This window comes from Harpia harpyja, chromosome 4 (assembly GCF_026419915.1).
Source record: "Harpia harpyja isolate bHarHar1 chromosome 4, bHarHar1 primary haplotype, whole genome shotgun sequence".
NCBI classification, from domain to species: domain Eukaryota; kingdom Metazoa; phylum Chordata; class Aves; order Accipitriformes; family Accipitridae; genus Harpia; species Harpia harpyja.
The window spans coordinates 49,976,336-49,996,381 of record NC_068943.1 but is presented as its reverse complement, the minus strand read 5'-3'; the positions used below and the strand labels follow the sequence as shown (position 1 = coordinate 49,996,381).

General features: G+C 39.8%; 1 protein-coding gene across 1 annotated transcript; it reads right to left on the bottom strand.

Annotated features, from left to right (window-relative positions):
- Positions 1 to 68: 68 nt before the first annotated feature.
- CFAP36 (cilia and flagella associated protein 36) lies at positions 69 to 19,956 on the bottom strand. Its single transcript, XM_052783988.1, has 10 exons — positions 19,774 to 19,956; positions 14,616 to 14,680; positions 14,104 to 14,205; positions 13,097 to 13,211; positions 11,424 to 11,511; positions 10,451 to 10,502; positions 8,398 to 8,524; positions 3,236 to 3,405; positions 2,631 to 2,786; positions 69 to 1,038 (listed from the first exon to the last, which is right to left on the bottom strand). Exons 1-10 carry the CDS (start codon positions 19,889 to 19,891, stop codon positions 952 to 954), a joined length of 1,080 nt encoding a protein of 359 aa, XP_052639948.1. The 5' UTR covers positions 19,892 to 19,956; the 3' UTR covers positions 69 to 951.
- Positions 19,957 to 20,046: the final 90 nt, after the last annotated feature.

Sequence of the window (20,046 nt, the reverse complement as noted above, 5' to 3'; positions counted from 1 at the left end):
ATTCCCGTGCCTGGGGTCCTTCCACCACTGCTCTTTTTGGAAAAGAAAAGAACATCTGCCAACATGTATCAGTTATAAATGCTATTTTAATAAAAAGTTACATTGAAACTTGAATTGGTGGGTTGTTTCTTTTAATGCGAGTTACTGTTGCAGTCGGCTGTGTAATGACATAGTGCAAAGGATAGCCTCTCTCCTGGCTTCAGTTTAAGTCTGTCAAAGCTGAACCAGTAAACAAGATTTTTAAAGATTTCTACTTTGAATCCAAATTGCTGGTGAAATCCCTAGCTTTTACTTTGTAACTAAAGCAATTCGTTTTACTTGAAGTTGCATTTATAGCAAAACAGAACCTAAGGACTGGTAAACTGCCTCAAAAGTATGTAAAGCAATGTAATCCAGAGTTAATATGTACATGTCTTGACTCCAAGCTGCATCATCTTTCTCAAAAATACAATGGTCATAGTTGAACTTCCATGTGAATTTAGACTTTATTACATTGCACAGCTGAAAAATAGTAATTTCTTTATAATATTCTAATAAGAGCAACAAAGTTCTATAATTTTAAAAATAAAAAAGTTAAAATTTCTAATGCATTCAGAATGGTTCACATAGGAATTACTTTTAACAGATCTCACTATCTGCTTTTGTTCTATATAATATCAAGTGGCTGAGGCCAGTAGCTTAGCAAATCTGTATGCTGCAGTGATGTTAAATGGCCTCACTGCTGAACATGTTCCAGTGGAAGTCAGGGGGTTTCCAGCATTCTGGAAAATAAGCGGTTTTTAGTGTATTTCAGTGTAATTTTCAATACATTATAAAGTACTGAGTTGCTTGTCTGAAAGTTCTATAAAACTTAAGTGTAATATTGGAAAACAAATCCATTCAATTATTGATGATATAATTTATTCTAAAAACATACTTATGTTCTTGGGGTCTGCAATGAGCTGCTTAAAATTACCGCTTGTTAATAACTTCTTCTTTTAGTTTTTCGGCAAGCATTTTCCTCTTCTGTAGTAACCTTTGCTTCTCTTCTGACATTTCCTAAAAACAAAGTGAAAAAACATTGCAATGAACTGCATGGCTTTCCTGGTAGGTAGCCTAACTTCCAACGCCAACTGCTAACCAGAGGTGGCAGCCAGATCTGGTAGCCAACACATGGTTTCTCCAACAAGGAGCAGCCACGTAACATCACCTGCAAACCTGAGGCTGCAGCAGCTGTCCTTCAAACTCACTTGCTCTGCAGAATGATTTAGAAAAATACTATTATTCTATTTCTTGAGAAGTGGATCCCAGGGTGCAGATGACTGGCTCTTTACGTCAATCTGCCTTTTTTCCACTGCACTGTACCGATCTTTTTGAGAGGACTAACCTCAAATTCAACAGGTGCTGCTTAGTTGTTTTGGAAGTTCCCCAATCAACAGTATTTTGGGCATGTTCTGAGCATAATAAAATGCTCAGCAATGCTGAAAAATACTCAGAGGCAATAGAAGATCTCCAGTCTGAAGTATGTGCTCTGTAAAGAAGAGTAGCGATTTGATTTTCTTTTTTTTTTTTTAAACTTAACAGTTACTACATTGTTTTGTGTGGGTTTTAAGGTCTTCTACATTCCTCACTTGTGTTGAGAGTTTTCAAGCATTTCTTTCCATATAAATGTAGATTAGATCTACTTGTGGCAAATGCATTAAGTCATATTAACCATACCAATGATTAACAAAAAAAGGTTGGGTTTCTTTTTCTGATAAAGACCTCTGTATTGGTAGAGCTTTATCCTGTCATAGGATTCTGAGTTTTTTTATGTTGGTATTTTCTTTCCCCAATAGGATTTACTACTTTTTTCCCCAAACTAGATTTTCTATCATCCCCATGATGCAAGGACTTTTTGTGGTTTCAGCACTTGTTTTAAGTCAAGGAACATAGCGGTTAATTCACTAAGTATCTTCACGCACGTCTCTGAGGAGAGACCGGACAGAACGAGACCCTGAGGAAGGAGCTGACTGCTGGCTGTACCCCTTCCAAGAGGGCACACTGCTCTCACTGTGTCCTACGTGTCCAACCCTCCCCCAGACTTGTTTTTTTCTGTGGGAGGCAACTGGGTAGACAACAGCAGCATCCACCCTTCGGAATGCCTTGTCTTTCTAAAAGGTATCATTGTCATGTCACTTCTATATCCAGTGGTTGATGGATAGAAATCAAGGATTTCTTTCTTTGAAATAAGCACAAAACTCAGAACAAAAAAGAACAGAGCGAATTTGTTACCTCTGTAAAAAAAGACTGCGAAAGAAAACGTTTTTTTTCCATTTCAGCTGGAGAAAAAAAAAAATCCCAGAGATTTAAGGGAGCCCAAACGGTAGGTCACAGACTGGGAGAAAACCAGCATTTAATTTAAGTTTATGCATGGCTAAATCATGAGGATTTGATGATACTGAAGCAAAATAATGCTAACTTAATCACTAAAAGTTCTAGCCTATAAGTTTCTGCAAACACAGTAACTTAAAAATACTTCCTCTCTACTTCCCCCACTTTTTCTTTTTTTACCCTGCTACAATATTCAGGAGCAACATCAACATCTTCACTGAAATCATCTGTGTTTTTTATAAAGGGATCAGGATGATTGAAATGTTTGAATCCTTCACCTCTTTAGGAGATGATTCCTCTTCTTTCTGGTCAGTGTTCATTGGTAACAGTACATTATTTCTTGACTCCTTCTTTGTAGCCATCAGCATGTCTCGTTTTTTCTTCAGGTAGTCCTCTCGTTGCTTCAGCTGCTGTTTTTCAAGTTCTGATAAATTCTGGAAAATTTTTTTTAAAATACGTTTTGAAATTAACTTTTGGTATGCATGGCATGTGAGATAAAAGCATTTACATCACATTTGCCCCCAAAATTAGTAGCTGAAAAAAAATCCAAGTTGAAGTTTCAAGCCAGAGCCGTCTGCTAAGAAATTATCACGGGACAAAGGCTGAATGCTGAATTCTATTCTAAAACTAGAATGAAGATTGAATTTTATGCAAATTAAACTGGTGAAAACCAAAAAACACTGTTTGCATGCTGGTTTAAAAAAAAAAACAAAAACACACAAACAAAACCAACCAAACAAAACCAAAACCACCTGATTACGATACTAGAAAATATATATTTAAATGTAATACTGTCTTAAATATATATTCTAAATATAATCCTGTCTTTTTGTATTCCAGTTCTATGTTTGGGGTTTTTTCTTTTTGTTTGTTTTAAACTTACAGGTCCTTTCATCCCAGCTTTTTGCGCTGCATTTTCTGAACATTTTCCAGCTGACCTTTTCTTAACGTCTTCTTTCCCTTTGGTACAAGATGGCTGAGGTAAGCTTTCTGTTCCTTTTTGTAACGTGCGTACTGGTTTTAAGTCTTCCCTCGCAGATTTCCGAGATTCCCCTAAGCAGCAATTTTACATAGAAAACAGTGAGAAAGAATAGAAATGTATAAAATAAAAAAATAAATTGGTGTTTCTTTCAATATCCAGTTGTCCTTCTGATGAAATGGAAAACTTAAAAAAAAAAAAAAAAATCACATTTCTCCCCTTTTATTAATAAAACTTTCTTTCAAAAAACACAGATACTGTATTTGTAGTATGAAAGGAATTAAATAATGCTTTACATCGTAAGTACCTCTACTGCAATAAGTTTTAAATTATCAAATGCTTGGAATGTAATTTCATATTCAGCATTCTAATAGTCAGTTCATATTGAGATTGCACTTTCAATTTCTGTCTTGGCAAGCCGCACCAGTCATCAGCAGCTTCGAAGGCGCACTTTAGCCAACTCTAAGCATGCTGGTTCAGCTTTCAGCTTCAGAGAAAGGAATCAGAAAATACTGTATTTAAGTGAACTTGTACAGGAGAGGGGGGAAGCGAAGCTGAAGAGGTGCAAAGCGTTACGCTGACACAGCTCAGTTACTCCTCTTCAGAACTAGCCTCACCCCAGCCTTGGGACATAGCGGGAACCCACCAGGTTTCTGACCCTGGCAGGGCTCAGAGCCCCAGACGGGCTGGGCTGGCTGGTGGGTGCCAGGCGAGCTCTGGGCACCCTTGGTGCAAACAAGGCTCAGGCAACTTCTGGTGTCTTCCACTCCCTATCAAGTCCCTCACCTTGTGTACGATAACAGTCCTGCACGATACCCTGTTCGCCTCCTGCTCTTCTCCAGGACAAACGCTGCCTGTGCTGCCAAAGAAAAGGAACCCTGTCCTGATTCCAGCTGTGCCTTTCGTATCTCTGCAGGTACTGAGGTTAGTTTTGCTTTGTATCCTGCCGAACTCCATGGTGTCCGAGATGGCATCATGGTTACTGAGGTCAGAGTCAAAGCCTCTCCAGTCACCGGACTGTAGGGCAAGGTACGTTTGCAGAAGTTTACTAAGACTTCTCTTGACTTGACCTACCACTACTCCCAGGTAAGGTAAATTGCTGCTCCTACTATACTTTTATTAAAAATGAAAAGGGTTTTGACTGTGTAAAATATGCCTGAATATATCCATATAGATGCAAGAATACAGGTAGTGAAATACAAATTTTACTGTGTTCAGTCAGTTTGAGTCTATCCATAATATCCGAGCTGATACACGTAACTGAATGTAGTTGATTGTAATTCTACTGTGCTGGACCATGGATTTCTGCTGTAATGCTGAGAAATAACTCACACGAGTATTAAGGTATGGGTACTCTCCTTGGTCTCTACCGGCCCACAGTAACAGATGACAAAGCTAGCTCTACTGAACGTAGTGCAGGATTAACACCACTCAATCATTTAAGTTACAAGTAATACACGTTTAGCTCTTCAACATTGCTGCTTGCTTTAGTACAGAAAATTACAAGATTGTGAAAAGGTAGGGCGAAAAGCATAGGAGAGGAAGCGTAATTCAAAGTACAGAAAACAAAACCAGGACATAAACGTAAAACAAAGTTCAAACTGAAGAATTGGCATTTCACTGAAATATGTCTGCTGGAAGTCTTGATGCTCCAAAGAATGTTGGTTTATGACAGATAAAAGTTCTTAGAGGTTCTGTGAGAGGTCAGAGTTAAAATTGCTAGAAAAAAAATCCTCACGCTATAGTTGTCTGATTAAAAAGCCGGGGGGGGGGAACCCACACACTGCATGCCAAATACCTATCCCATAACAAACATTATGATTAAGGAAAACTACTCACCAGAAAGTAGTTCTTTGAAATGTGTTGTGTGTATGTAAATTTACACTGTTGCTGTCCATATTGCAAACACTCAAGCTGGAGACGTTTGTGTCTTAGCAGTACCTGTAGGATGTGATCATAGGACCCTCAGTGTCACTTAACCCACGAACCTGAAAAGACACTGAGAAGAGAAGGGAAGGAGGGTGGGTAGTGAACGTACAAATAGACAGCGCATCTCAAAGAATTACAGTTACTGGTATGTAACGCTTTTTTTCCTTTGAGAACTTGTCTATATGTACATTCACACTGTGGGTGACTAAGCAACACTCTTTTCCACGTGGACAATTCTTTCAGAATCTTCTCAAAATACAAGCACCCAGGACCACTCCAGCAGATGCTGCATCCTTCTTATCCACATGATACACGCAGCTCGGTGCCAACACAAGTGCAACTTTTGAAGCAGCTGCCCTGGAGGTACCCAGAAAGGGAAGTGTTCTCCAAGAATGCTGGAAAAGTCACTTGCACTCCAAGGTGTTGAGCATGACCTTTACTATGAAATTCACCCTTCTGATCTCTCCATACTGCAACAAGTTGGATGGTCAAAGTACAGGAGGAATGGTTTTGCAAGCTCTAATCTGTAAACTATTTGTAAGGGGCTCACCAAAGTGAAATTAAGAAAATTAAGGCAACTACCATTAAATCTGAATTTGTTATACAGTGGAAAACTTTAAAGGGTCCACAGACTGAAATCCTGGGTCTCAAGGTGAAGGGGAAATAGCAAGAGATAATAAAACCCCTGTGTATCTGAAGGAAGAGAAATATATGCCAGACTAGAGGGAATGAAAAACAAATTTAAAAAAGGTCTTCCTTTTCCTGACTCCGAGAACTCGTTCATGCAAGGGCCATGTTGCTGAGGCAGCTGATACTCCCTAGGTACAGGATTCCTCCCCATGCTCAGGTTGAGAAAGGCGAGCTGTCGTGTTCCTCTGTAACACAACCCTACGAGTGAGAACACAGAGCCAGGATCTGAGCACAGGTCTGGTGGGCTGTGAGGGTCAGGGACCGACTGAGGTGAGAGAAGAGCAGCTCTTCTGCCACCCTAGAGGGGCACAAACCATTAGTGAAAGGTTCTTGCTGTTTCTGTTCCCAGAGTTGTATCTGGCACCAGGAGGAAGTCAAGTGGAAGGTATGATCCCATTATCCAAGACGAACCTTTAGTTGGGAGCCCATGTTTTGGAAGCAGGCAATAACAGACTGGTCTGGAGGCCGGTCCTCGGTTCTGTGTGAGAAAGGGGTCTGGAAGAAGACGACTGCCAGTATAGATTCTTCTTGATTTTTGCCACCACTACCCAAACCCACTTTTGTAAAAGGTGATACCAGAGGATAAGCTGTGACAAACTTTCTCAGTAGCCTCTTTGGACAGCTACGCTGCCACAAGATGCCAGTTCTACGAGGCTGAAGAAGATTTCCAAGGAGCTAAATTTTTTGTAGACCTGTCTCTTCTTTGGCATTTAAAGAGCATGGGAATGCTCAGCACCAGCTCAGCAGGCACTTGGACAGCACAGAAGAAGGGCTGCACTCAGTGCTGAGAAGTCTTGACTCCTGAGCTCCAAGATCTCCTGTCTCTCAAGCACAGGATTAAGTCCTACAGATAGAATATTTGCTAGGAATGTGCCTTCCTCCTGAACCAGGAAAACAGCAGCTGCAGGGTAGACATAGTTTAGAGGTGCCATTGCAAGGTGGTGCAACTATGCAAAAATAAGAGGAGTAAAAGCAGGCTGGGAGAAGAGAAAGAAGAATGTGAATATACCTGCAGACCTTCTGCATACTTCTGAGGGTAGAAGGGAGAGAAGACGACTTCACATAAATGTAACAAAACCTCAGCAGGAGGACAGAAGGGATAAAAGCAGAAAAAAAGATATTTAAAAGGTCAGTGACACAATTTATTCTTTTTAAGTTTCCTAATGTGAAAGACACTAAGTTTAAAAGAACAGAGGGTCCTACAACCACTTCATCTGTTAACAGCCATCAAATGAAAAAGCAAGGAGCAAGTATGCCTCAAAGGTACTACCAAGGCTAAAAGTATCCAGCTCAAGTGTCTGTGATATGAAAACTTCCAGTGTGAATGCATACAAAGACAAGTACAAGCCACAGGAAAAATGTAACTAAAGACAGCACAGACTATTATTTCCCAAAGTTGAAATTATATTCTTGGACGTGACCTTATAATATTATGTTACAAATTTTTCACACACTCATAACAGAGCAGATCCCACTAATACGCAACCTGTTTTTGAAGATCACCTCTGTATACCTATATACATTGATACATGTGTGTATATACATGCATACCTATATGTGTGTGTGCATGTATACACACGTATACATACACACATATATATGCTTCTTAACACCTAAGAATTCTCCTGCTTTCCTGAACAGGTCAGCACCCTTGTGCTTGAGCTGCAGCACAAACATACCAAGAGCACCTCCATCACAACCGGTGATTCCTTTTTTTCTCCTCTCTGTAAAAACTACTGGCTTGGTCACGCTCTCGAGTAAATAATCATCTACAAAACGATTCAGACAATTTCCACTACACAACTTGGGTGAAGTTCAAGACTACTTATAAGAGCTCTCCTTAGTATTGTGAGTTGGTAAGCGTCACAATCCCACTCAAAAACAAAAATGTAAAATTGAGAAGATTAAAATGAGTGACAAAAATCTGAACCAAAGGCAAAAAGATTCAGTTTGGTGGTCTGACAATTCAGCTTGAATGAATCTTAACAGTTTAAGGTTAGTTCCTTCAGAAATATTTGATTGCTATCAAGAAATCTTGTACAGTTATAAATTAAATCTATAATGGCCACACACAGGGAGAGAAAGCATAACTTTTTAAGTGAATGATTCACAGCTGTCTACAGGGAACATACTGTTCTTAACAGTAATGGTGGCATAAGCACAGTAAATCGAAAGATGAAAACTGCTGTTAGACTCCTGTATTTCTCCTCCAATTAGACATGACTTGTAACATCACTGAATAATAAAACAACTCATGTTGGAAGGCATTTCTGCAGGCCACCTAGTGCAAATACCCTGCTCAAAGCAAGGCTAACTTCAAAGCCAGGATGGTTTACTTGCAGCCTTATTCAGCCAAGTTCTTAAAATCTTGATATGAGTGGACTCTTCAGTAATTTGAAAATAGTATCATATTGCATGCTCAGCATTGCTCTTTCCCATAAAATTACCTAATGGAAATCTTGGAGTTTCTTCCGAATCATCAGCTCCCTCAGTGGATTCCTTAACTTTTACAGCTTCTCTCGAATCTCCTGGAAAACTGTAGGTAACATCTGGTGATTTAAGTTTATCACGTGCCTTAAATTAAAAAACAAACAAACAAAACCAAGCATTACCTTTCCTGGCACTGTACTTCAGGCATTAAACTGTCAGCACAAAGAAAGCTCCAAAAGAACTTTCAGTTAAAATCAGGTTGTTTACACTACGTATTGCATTGTGAAAGTGAACAAAAGCAAACTACTTATTTTGTTTCACTAATAGGAAGGTTCTTACTGGCTTATAGTCATAAGTCAGCATTTTTTATTTTAGTTCAAAACCTGTTCCCTAATCAACAATCAGAATTTAGAATATTAGGTAAATTGGTATCTCGTTTCCCAGCTACAAATAGATAATGTAGGGGTTTTTTTTGCCACACTTTGCCTGTGACTTTCAAGCAGATGTCTGTCCACCAGAAATATGCAATACAGTAAGAGAACCAGGAACATACACTGAAGTTACCACAGAAATGGAGAAATAACCAGCTGAATGGAAACAACAGGTCTGGATAATCTTTGACACTATTGCTTCACTTCTACACTTGTCTGGGAAATCTTGACAACACAACCCACCTCTCAAAATAGTAAAGCCAGCTGGGATTTCCCCAGAAAATGTCTATGCTGTTCATCAACCATCTAATTCACGTCAGAACCCCCCAGCATTCATCAAAATATTAAATTATTTTGTATTAAAATATTCTCTAACAAAAACATATTATTGAACGATAACTATCACGTTCTCTGTGCAGGTGAACTTGACTGGGGCCTCTGTAATCTGGCTTGTTTATCAAAAATATTGATATTCTTGGCTGGCCTATAAAGATTTGGATAAGCCTGCATCTTAATACAACTTGAATTCTTAAAATGAGCCAAAGCTTGAGTTTCCTGGTGGTTCTGTGAGAAATCCAGTAGAACAGGTGACTCATTTCCTGGAATCTATCATTGTAATGTGGGATAGAAGAGTTTTGTCACCACTTTTCTACAGTGTCAGACACTGGGAGAGAGGTTTAATTTGATAGAATATCCCAACTGTTTGGGACTTGCATTCAACAGCATAGCTATCATCTGCACCTCTCATGGGTTTGAATTCAGGAGTAGGGTTGGAAATAAAGTGTGGACCTCTGCACTAGCTACATTTGGTCTCCAGGCGGTTTCCTTTGTCAGTTCAGGCTGAAGAAACAGTGCTTTCTCTTTTCAAATTTAGTATGCTCAATTTCTTAATAACAGGAAAGAATAGAAGAGCAATTCTGCTCCCTTTTGAAACAGCCTACAATTCCAGCTATTTTTATATGTTTTCCCAGTGAAGGGGAGGTTTACTGCCACTATTCTACCATAGTTAATTTCAATTTCCATTTGTTTCTCAGTTGCTGAATGATTGCCAATTTAGCCAGTCCCCATTTACATTCAGTTACCTTTCTACATGGTTTATTCTAATGGAGACCAACTGATGGTCTAACTTGGAGAGGATTTGTGGTTCCTGGTGATTAGATTCTGGCAGTATTGTATAGACTTAATGAATTACTAACTATACTGTCTATGAAGTGATCCTTAAAATTCCTGAAGGATTATGAATGCTATAATCTCTAAGAAGCTTATACTTTGAAGTCTCTTTGATCTTGACAATATTAGTAATTCAGATGTTCTCTGGATCTGAAAGGTTGATATCCATTACCAGGATTTTAGAATTCAGACACTGAAGAAGGAATATACTTATCGTATGAACTCCACCAAATGGCTGATAGTTAATGGTATCATGTATAACACTAGTGTCAATGACACCATCAAGAAAAACATAAACAACAGAACAGACCTTTCAAAAAGAAGTGTCAGTAAGACCTTCCTGACAGACCTTTTGTTTGCTTAGGATGGTACACATTACCTTAAAGTGATACAGTCGACACTCAGGACAGGAATATCAGAGTATTTCTTAATCATCAACATAACTCATTGGGAAAGGTAAGATACTCACTTCTTCAGTCCTCTTCCTTTCTTGCTCTATTTCATATTCTTCCTTAGATTTTCTGTAACACAAAATACAAGTAAATACTCAAAACTTCTTTAATATTAGTGACTTTCAGGTAAATCTAGCACTGCTTAAATATTTGAGGACTATCAAAACAATTGCAAGCTAATATGAATTTGTTAGTACCCAAAATACTTCCATGACTTAAATGAAAATGCACTCTTAATAGAAATAAATAATTATGATAAACACACAGAACTCACCATCCTCGGTCTGTCTTTCCCTGTGTAAAAATAATTGTGTAAGAATTTCCATGGCTTATCTATCCCTTGTTTCATTTGCTCATTTAAAGACAGGAAGGGAATTATTTCCAGAATACAGAGGGAAAATAGCGTAATTTAACATAACGTGAATGGATTAATCTGCTATTTGTTTATGTTTATACACATGTGAACTGGGAGTGGAGGACAATCCATAAAAGTTGTATCAGTCCTCACATCTTCTTAGATCATAGCAACAGTCATTGAACACAACTAAGGAGAAAGCTGTAGAAAGCAATAAAGCCTACTGCAAAAGCAGAATTTGCCTTTCCAAAGCTTTAATGTTTAGGGTGTTCCCTGAATGGATTACAGCTAGTGTGCTCCTATTGTCCAGAGGCATCTAACCCAGGTCTAACTTTAGGTCCACCTGGTGCTTCAGGGGAGAATGGAAATGATGGGGCTCAAAGTTGCACATCATTCCATGCATCACCAAGACCATTCATCATGGCAGAGTGGTTATCTCTCAGTCTTTAAATATTCCTGATCACACCCACTGTCTAGCACCATTCCTTTTCTCTTAGGTAGGATTTTGACAAGAACATTCATGTCATCTGTAAGATGAAGGCAGTTTCCTGGAAAAGGCTGGAAGAGTTAGGCCCTACATACTTTTATTTTTTATTTTAAAATAACGTACAAAGTAGGGCTGATTCATTTTTTACCTTAGAACCTCCCTTAGTATTTTCATTTCTTCTTGTTCAATTTCACTGAACACATCAGAACCCTCTGTCAAACAGTCAGGCAACACACCTATTAAAAAAAAATGCCAAAATTTATGCATTACTCTAAAGAAAATTATTTTGTACTCCATTTGGCATCATTCTTCAGGCAGAGAGAATGAAAAAAAACCAAAACACACAAACCAACATCCAATTCTTCCTCTCTGTAACTGTTTCCAAAAAGATTCTAGACCTTGAGCATCAAGTTGCTAGTAGCCAAAAGGCAAAGGTTTCTGAACTACAAAAGTTTTGCCATCTAAGGGTAAAGCACAAGCCATACTCTGCATTGACCATTATATGGCATTTCCTATAGACTGCAATTCAGCCACAGCTAACTGAACCATTTTCAAATTTGTATGAAACTTGAAATTTAAAAATTATTCTCAAAAAAAACCCATGCATCCATGTCCTGGTTTCGACTGGGATAGAGTTAATTGTCTTCCTAGTAGCTGGTATAGTGTTATGTTTTGGGTTCAGTATGAGAAGAATGTTGTAACACACTGAGGTTTTCAGTTGTTGCTCAGTAGTGTTTAGACCAAGTCAAGGATTTTTCAGCTTCTCATGCCCAGCCAGTAAGAAGGCTGGAAGGGCACAAGAGGTTGGGAGGGGACACAGCCAGGACAGCTGACCCAAACTGGCCAAAGGGGTTTTTCTATACCATGTGACATCATGCCCAGTATATAAACTGGGGGGAGTGGGGGCAGGGGGATCGCCACTTGGGAACGAACTGGGTGTCGATCGGTGGGTGGTGAGCAATTGCATTGTGCATCACTTGTATATTCCAATCCTTTTATTATTATTATTATTATTATTGTCATTTTATTATTGTTGTTATTATCATTATTAGTTTCTTCCTTTCTGTTCTATCAAACTGTTCTTATCTCAACCCACGAGTTTTACTTTTTTTTTTTCCCCTGATTCTCTCCCCCATCCCACTGGGTGGGGGGGGAGTGAGTGGCTGCGTGGTGCTTAGTTGCTGGCTGGGGTTAAACCACAACCATGCAGTAAAAAGAAAAAACAAAATGGTAAAACTAAAGACAGGGAAGAAAGGAATGGGTAGATGAAAATCCTTTCAGAAACATCAACAGAGCAGCAGAGTTGGGTGTAAATTATTTTCTCTTCTTTAAAAGTATGGATGTATTAGCATGACAAAGGCCGTAATTTCTGCTTTCATTTTTTCATATGCAACTGTACAGTGTGAACTGCAAAGTAAGCGCAGCTGATAGTACAGCATTGTCGCTATACAAGCAGCATAATTCAAATTATCAATATTGTCATTGTTGATGAACTGATGTAATTGTTTTAACACTCAAAATTATCACGAAAATTCTTCAACAAAAAAAACCTAAGTGAAGTTTCACAGAAAAGTTTAGACAGAAAAACAGAACTGAAAAATCCGTTAATTTAAAAAGTAGTATAGACAGCTGTCACTGAAAATACAAGCCAAGGGCTGAATATTGAAATCCTAGTCCCAGTAAAATCAGCCGAATGTTTTCCATTAACTTGAACTGGAATTGAACCAGTATTCCATACTCATTTATGAACGGCTTACAGAGTCATCAAAAGAGCACTAGAAAGATGAAAAGCAGTGAAACCCCACATTTACCACTTCTTACCATTCCTTTCTTTAATGATCCTAATAGCTTGCAATTGCATTTCAATATTTTTCTGTACCATCATTTTTTTAAATAGTCTAAAATCTTCTGCTGCCAACACTGTTTGCAAAATGGCCTGTGGGAGGGAAACATGCACAAAATTAAAAACTCAAGAGAAATCATAACCATCTCAGTCTGCTTGAAATTATGTTAAGAATTAAGTTCTGTGGAACATGTTTTTAATAATTAGATTTAATTCTCCTATCTGTCTATTTTTCCAGCCATACAAGTTGAGCTAGTAGTCAAGAAAAGAATTTGATGGTTTATGTCTTTAGATCAACATGTCTACAATAATATTATCACAAAACCTGGAGGGTTTCCCAGTGTAAGTTTACAACAGCAATTCAATTGACTTCCTGAACAAATGCGTAAGCTTGAGTGAGGAATGTGCGCTCCGAAGAAGCTTGTTACGCATGTAGGAAGATACATGTCAGCAAAGCCCAATTAACACTGGCAGCAGAAGCTCCCACGAGACAATTCTGAAAGATGTTTTTGAGCAGGTGAAGGGCTGCCTAACCATGCCTTGTCTTCTCAAGGCCAATGTTTCTCTTGCAGATTTTACTGTTTTATTATAAAATCAAAAGAAAACATCTTTTATTTTATGGAATATGTCTATTGTTTTAATCTTTAAGTTTGTCTGCTACTGTAAACAGACTGAAGACTAACATAAAGCTGACAAATATGCAAATAAAGGTGGCAGAAACACCCTAAGCTTAGAGGTTTGGTTTAGAAAATACAAAGCATAGAAGACGAATCTCAAAAGGTGTCTGACACCACACAAATATCTGTCATTATTTTCAAGATGTGCATTTTTCTGGTCAAAGTTCATAATACAAACAAACATATTATGTTTTAGGAAATTACAGTTTAACAAGAAAACTTTTCAAAGTTTCATCTCCACCCTGCCATATTAGTGAAAATATAAAGCTAAAAATTAAATCTATATATTCTTAAACAGGAAAATTTACCTGTGAAGTGTGTGTCTTTGCAAGAGGAGATGAAAAAGCTTCTTGAAATTTCTCTTCATTAATTCCAACTTCTTTAAGATAGTCTTCTAATAATTTTTCAACCTGTAAGAAAGTATAAACCTTACTTTCTAAGAGGTTTTTCCCTAAGAATCATATGATTTTTTTTCATAATTGTATATTCTTTTCTGCTGACTTTGTATTTTAAAACTCAAAGGAAAATCGTTGCAATAGTATAACTGATTTTTCAGATATATTAATTTTAATTAAAAATATGTAACACAGCATAAGAGATATGACTGTGTGTTAAAGTTTCTTTTTACATATCTGGTGTTTAAGCATAAAATTGCATATGAAAATGATGACTCAAAGGATTTCTAAATAACACTTAAGACAGGCAATATTAGAAAATTCTAAATAAAAAGATAACACAATTAGAAGTTCATCTAAATACTACTTTAACATTTTAAGTTATACTTCTTAGAAATCTACCACAAATAGTAAATAATGCTCACCAGAGCTTGGTACTCCTGATAAATTTCTGTGTAAGACAACTTGCTTTCCTCTTCATCATCAAAAACTGTGGAAAAAAAACCAAACCAAAACACACACACACACATTTTGCAGTTACTGTACACACCACAAATTAACTTATGCCTTAAAGACAAAGATTAACCTTGACAAGGTAATATATTTAATCATATGAAAATATAGGCCATGATTGATAATCATAATGTATTTTTCCACACATTCAGGTTAAGCATGTACTTCTGGTAATTTAATGTAATTAAATTCTATAATATAATACCAGGAAAATGCATCTTCATAACAGAAGTAGATTTCTAAGCAAGTTGAGCATTCAGCAGATACGTAAACTAAAAAGTAAGATTTAATACAAGAACTACCATAAGAACTTGTGTAAGGCTGTTCTAAGATGGCAGATGACATACATAAAGCAGGAAATTTCTCTCTCTCTACATGTATTTACGTGGAGGATGTAGTGATGACTTAAAAAAAAATTTTTTTAAATGCCATTCATTTAGCGAGAAGCCAAGGTGATACAGGAAAATGAGACCCTGCCTGCATAAAAACAGATAACCTCAAAGAAGAAATCTACTGCAGGTAAGTTATTTTTTAATTATATCCATCCTGTTTTAGACAAAATGGGCATCTGTATAATATAGGCCGTATTAATCATATTCATGTAAGTTCATATTAAGAACTCGTGACTGGAAATATCAAGCTAATGATCTCTATGCTTGCAGAATAGATAGAAGAAGCAGAAAATAAAGAGAAACTGAAAACTAGGGTTTGGGGTTTTTTTAATTTACTTTTTTTTTTCATGTCAACAATGAACAGAGGTAATGTAAAACCTAGCAATTAAAGCAGAGGCTTAGAAATAAGATTTCCTCAATCCCCTTCAAGATTAGCCACTATATGTTGGACAAGTCACTTCCCATGCGCATGCTTTGAAGTAATTTGAAGAATGGGAATTCTGCTTAAATTGGTGAATGAGTGTGATTTAGTCTTCATATATATATGACATCTCTGATAGAAGATTGTACTGATGCATGTAGAACTAGTATAACTTTCACACAAATTTAGAGTGACTTTTCGAAAGCATCATTTCCCAGCTGTAACAGCCCGGAGGCAATGTCTCTCTGAAACTTGATAAGGTGTGATGCAAGATGGCTGTTCCTAAACCAGAAAGTACTTGCATCACTTTTTAACATCCTACAGCAGTGCAATGATAGAAATCTAATCAAACAGTTCAGGCCCTCTAAATAAGCAAGGGAAACTTGCTTTTTAAGTGACATAATCTGGAAAACCAACATTTGCTGTTGTTTCATTTTTGCACAAGGAAAGTTTTTTTAATGAAGGGACTTAAACCAAAAAAATAAAAGCTTTAAAAATATCCAGGGATGAATTCAAATGGTAGAAAAAGTACTATAAATCTTACTCTAAAAAAAATTCAGCTCCTATGGCAACCACCATATTACCAAACCCAAGAGGGTAAAGACACTTAACTGCCTCTATTGTCTTCTGCATCTCCTCCCTTCTGGGGGGATCTCCCTTACAGCTCTTGCAGACCCCAACCTTTGTCTTGGTTTCTCTGTTCCCTTCCACCTCCTACTGTTCCTTCCCACCCTGGGCACCCGAAGGAGGGGTGACACAGGGATGTCACTCCGCAGTCAGTGTCTGTGCCAACAGCTAGCCTCAGGCTGCCAAGGGGATGCTTCCAAGTCCTCCTCCTCCTCCTTCCACAGCTGCAGGACAACACGGAAAGCAGAGTGGAAAGCCTGCACAAACTGCTCTCTGTTCTCAGGCTCTGAACAAAAAGAGGATAAAGTGCCAAGTAAAGCAAGCTGCGGTCAGCATCTCCTCTGAGTTAAGTGGCATTAAGGAGTACTTTGAATGGAGACCTTGGATTTTCTTGAGTCAGGGCTCCTAAATCATGTAGTCATTATTTTCCTTAAGATTTTGGCACAGAGTCTTTTTTCCTGTCGGGCGACCAAAGATGTGAAGAACCACTGTATCAAGATAAGCCAGGGGACCCGGATATCCTGGGAGACAAACTCATCATTTTCCTGTTAAAATTGAAAATCTTTGCTAGGAGCCCTCAAACAGGATGAGCATTAAGTCAAGTTTGAGTTCTCGCTGCTAGACTGAGCCACTGACTCATTTGACCTCGCAGACAAGAGCCAGTAAGCAAACCTGAGGGAACTCTTCTCTTTCTCCCCCAGTCCTCACTGACTGTTGAGGCAGCTCTGTGCTGGGAGGGAAGGGAATCACAGGCAACAATATCTGTTTATTCCTTTTGTACCTTGTCTTTATCTTCTGGTGCTCAGAACTATGAATAATCTGAATAAAACTGATAAGACCTCTCGACTTAAATATATACCCACTGATTTAACTTCAGTTTCACAGCAACATAAAAGGAAATTAATCAAGCCATGAGAAATTAATCAAGACCCCAGAAAGAGGGAGAAAGCAAACAATTATCAACAGCTGGAAAACCAGCAGGATCATTTGTAAGTTGAAGTGCAAGGACTTGGCCTAAGTAACTACAGTTCCAAAATAAATTCCTTACATAGCAATTACCAAAACACAAATTCTATTTTTGAGGACTCACAAATTATTGTCAGTTAATCAAAATGTTGCTAATTTTCTTGTTCAGCCCAAAGACTAAATGTCTTGAGAACTAAAAGAATTCTGTCCAGACAAAATATCTCAGTAAAAAAACCAGCAATGGAATCAGCACAGTACATTTATAGAAAGGAAAAGCAAATAGCACAGATATCTGCAACTAAAACTTCAAATTTTTTTAACTGTGCTTCTTAGCAACCCTAGCATTGCAGTAACACTTCTTTAGCCTTTTCTTTTTTCTCAATAGCATCTGAGAGTTGTCCAACAGCACTCTGTAGCACAAATGATGCCTTGGAAGATCATTTACTGCAAGGGATTTCCCTACTTTGTTCGTACAATTTCTTACGTAGAAACAAACTGGCAGGAAGCGACCATTATGTAAGCCTGCCTCACACTACATGGAAATTTACAGAGGTTCCATAAATCTTCTTACTGCCAGTAAATTCCCCTCAACCTTCTAAAGAGAGATCATTGCTCCAGAGAGGGATAATCAATTCCCCCGATTCCTAAACCTAGACCCTTTGCATGATAGACCCTTTGCTGACTTAAAGTTTAGGCAGACTTCCCAAAAGAAAACCTCTAGTATAGATTTCTCTATTGCTTCCTAGCTATAAAAAGTCTCGCAGCTTTATCTTTCTCATTTCCCGGTATACTAAGGAAAGGTGTACGTACTCACAATGATCTTGCCTCATGCAAAGGGTAGAAACAACTCAGGATAACCGAGAAGCAACTTGTTTAGAAGCTGTAATCTGAATCAGAGGTGCATCTGTTTCACCGAGTACGAAATAAAAATTCTTAACAGACCCTGACAAGAATGACTGCACAACGAAAGACACAGCCAGCCCCTGCTGAGGCCAACCATTACAGAAGCTGTTCTGGAGCCCGCAGCAGGATGGAGGGGAGGACGGAGTAAGCTCAGACAGGTACAATACTTTAACAGTAAGAACCATTCTACTTTGAGCCTGATGTTAGTAAGCCCCTAAAAATAAAATGTATTTGGAAGCCTTAGTTTCCTGACTTCAGTATTTTAAAGTCAAAATTATTAATGAATCCTGCATCCTGTCAGATGATACTAAAGGAACAGATTTTATTCATAGTAGCCGTAGAAAGTTATCCTAAATTAGTCTATGGCAACATGCTTTAATACTTCTCATGTGTGAACATCTGCAGGCTGGGCAGGATCAGGGGCCATCATGTTCTCAAACATGCTTTTTTTTTTCAGTAATCACAAAAGAAAGCTTCCTTTTTTCTAAAGAACTTAAGCAATGCTTTCAGATTTGCCCAAACTGTAATTGATTTGCTACCATTAAGGATCCAGGTGTTCTTTGGCAGCAGAAAATTTGTTCCGTAAGTAGCAGAGCTAATTTAGCCAAATCTCTACTGCAGAAAGTCTATTTCCTCCTTTCCTCACTACATACATACACCTATACAGGTCTCGTCAAGCACCTTTACCTGGAGCTACAGGTCTATCCCAGTCCCCCCTCTCACTGCCTATACTTCCAGTTTACCAAGGCTGTTCCCCAAATTACTCCATGATTCCCTCAGTTCCTTCTTGAGGAAGAAAAGGAAGTTTAACTAGAGTTGCTTCCAAGCTGAACTCATGCACAGGACCACCTACAAAATGTAACTGGTAACTGTTGACTTTTTAGTGCTGGCTATCATTTTTTGAGAGGCATTAACTTATGGTTTCTCATCTCTTAACTGCCAACGTTCAGAAAATCGCAGGAGTTTAACTTTGGGCCTTCTACTTCTCTGTCCAACTGCCCAAACAGCGATTTTAATTGTACTGTGCCATTTCCTAAGGAAAAACATCTAGCTATGGAAAAGCATTAAAGGCCTCCAACTGCTTTCTAGCCACGTCAGGGTATTACGTGCAGCAGAACGAAGAATTCGTTTAGGTGTCATACTGTAAGCTCATGCCATAATCCCCTGTACGAGCTAATGAATGCAAATTACCACAGCCTGACTAACGGCTTGCCCAGGGGAGACCGGCTTTCCGAGGGCGAGGCACCCCCTCCCCAAAAACGGCGGGAAAGCGCAGGCTATGGCTGTGCAAAACCTGACGAGCCTTCCGCGGGGATCGCTCTCGAACGGCGCCTGCGGGGACCGTCCCCAACACCGGCCCGATGGGCCAAGCGCCCGTGTGCCCCCACAAAACCTGCCGCGCAGGGAGGGCCCCGACCGATGCCGGCAGCGGCGGTGAGGGGCCAGGGCCGCGGCGGGGCCTGGCGCGTCCCCCCGCCCCGGGAGCCCCCCGGAGTGTGCCCGCCCTGAGGCCGCAGCCCCGTTCCGTGGCGGCGGTGGGCTGGGGGGGGGGGGGGGGGGGCAGCGGGGGGGCAGCCCCCAACGCAGCCTGAGGGCAGCGGGCCGCCCCAGCGCGGCGGGCGCGCATGCGCAGCCGCCCCGGGAGAGGCGACAGGGCACCCGGTAGCGGCGGCGGATCTGGGGGACCCGCGCCCCGCCCGCCCCGCCGCGGCGCCGAGTGGAGATCGCCCCGGCCCTGCCCTGCCCAGCCCCGCCGCTCACCCTCGCACTTCTCTTCCATGAACGCCAGAATGGGAATGGACCAGGCGGGCCCCCGCAGGAACCCGGCGATGGTGTCCACCACCCACTCCACGTCGCCCTCCTCCTCTTCTGCCGCCATCGCCGGGGCCGCCGGGGGAGAGACGAGGGACGGCGAACGGCGCGGACGCGGCGGCGGCAGCGGTCGGAGCGCCCGCCCGTCGCTGTAGCAACCGGCGTCACGGGGCGGGGGCGCGCGCGCGCCTCACGTGGGCCACGCGCCGCCCGCGCGCTCTC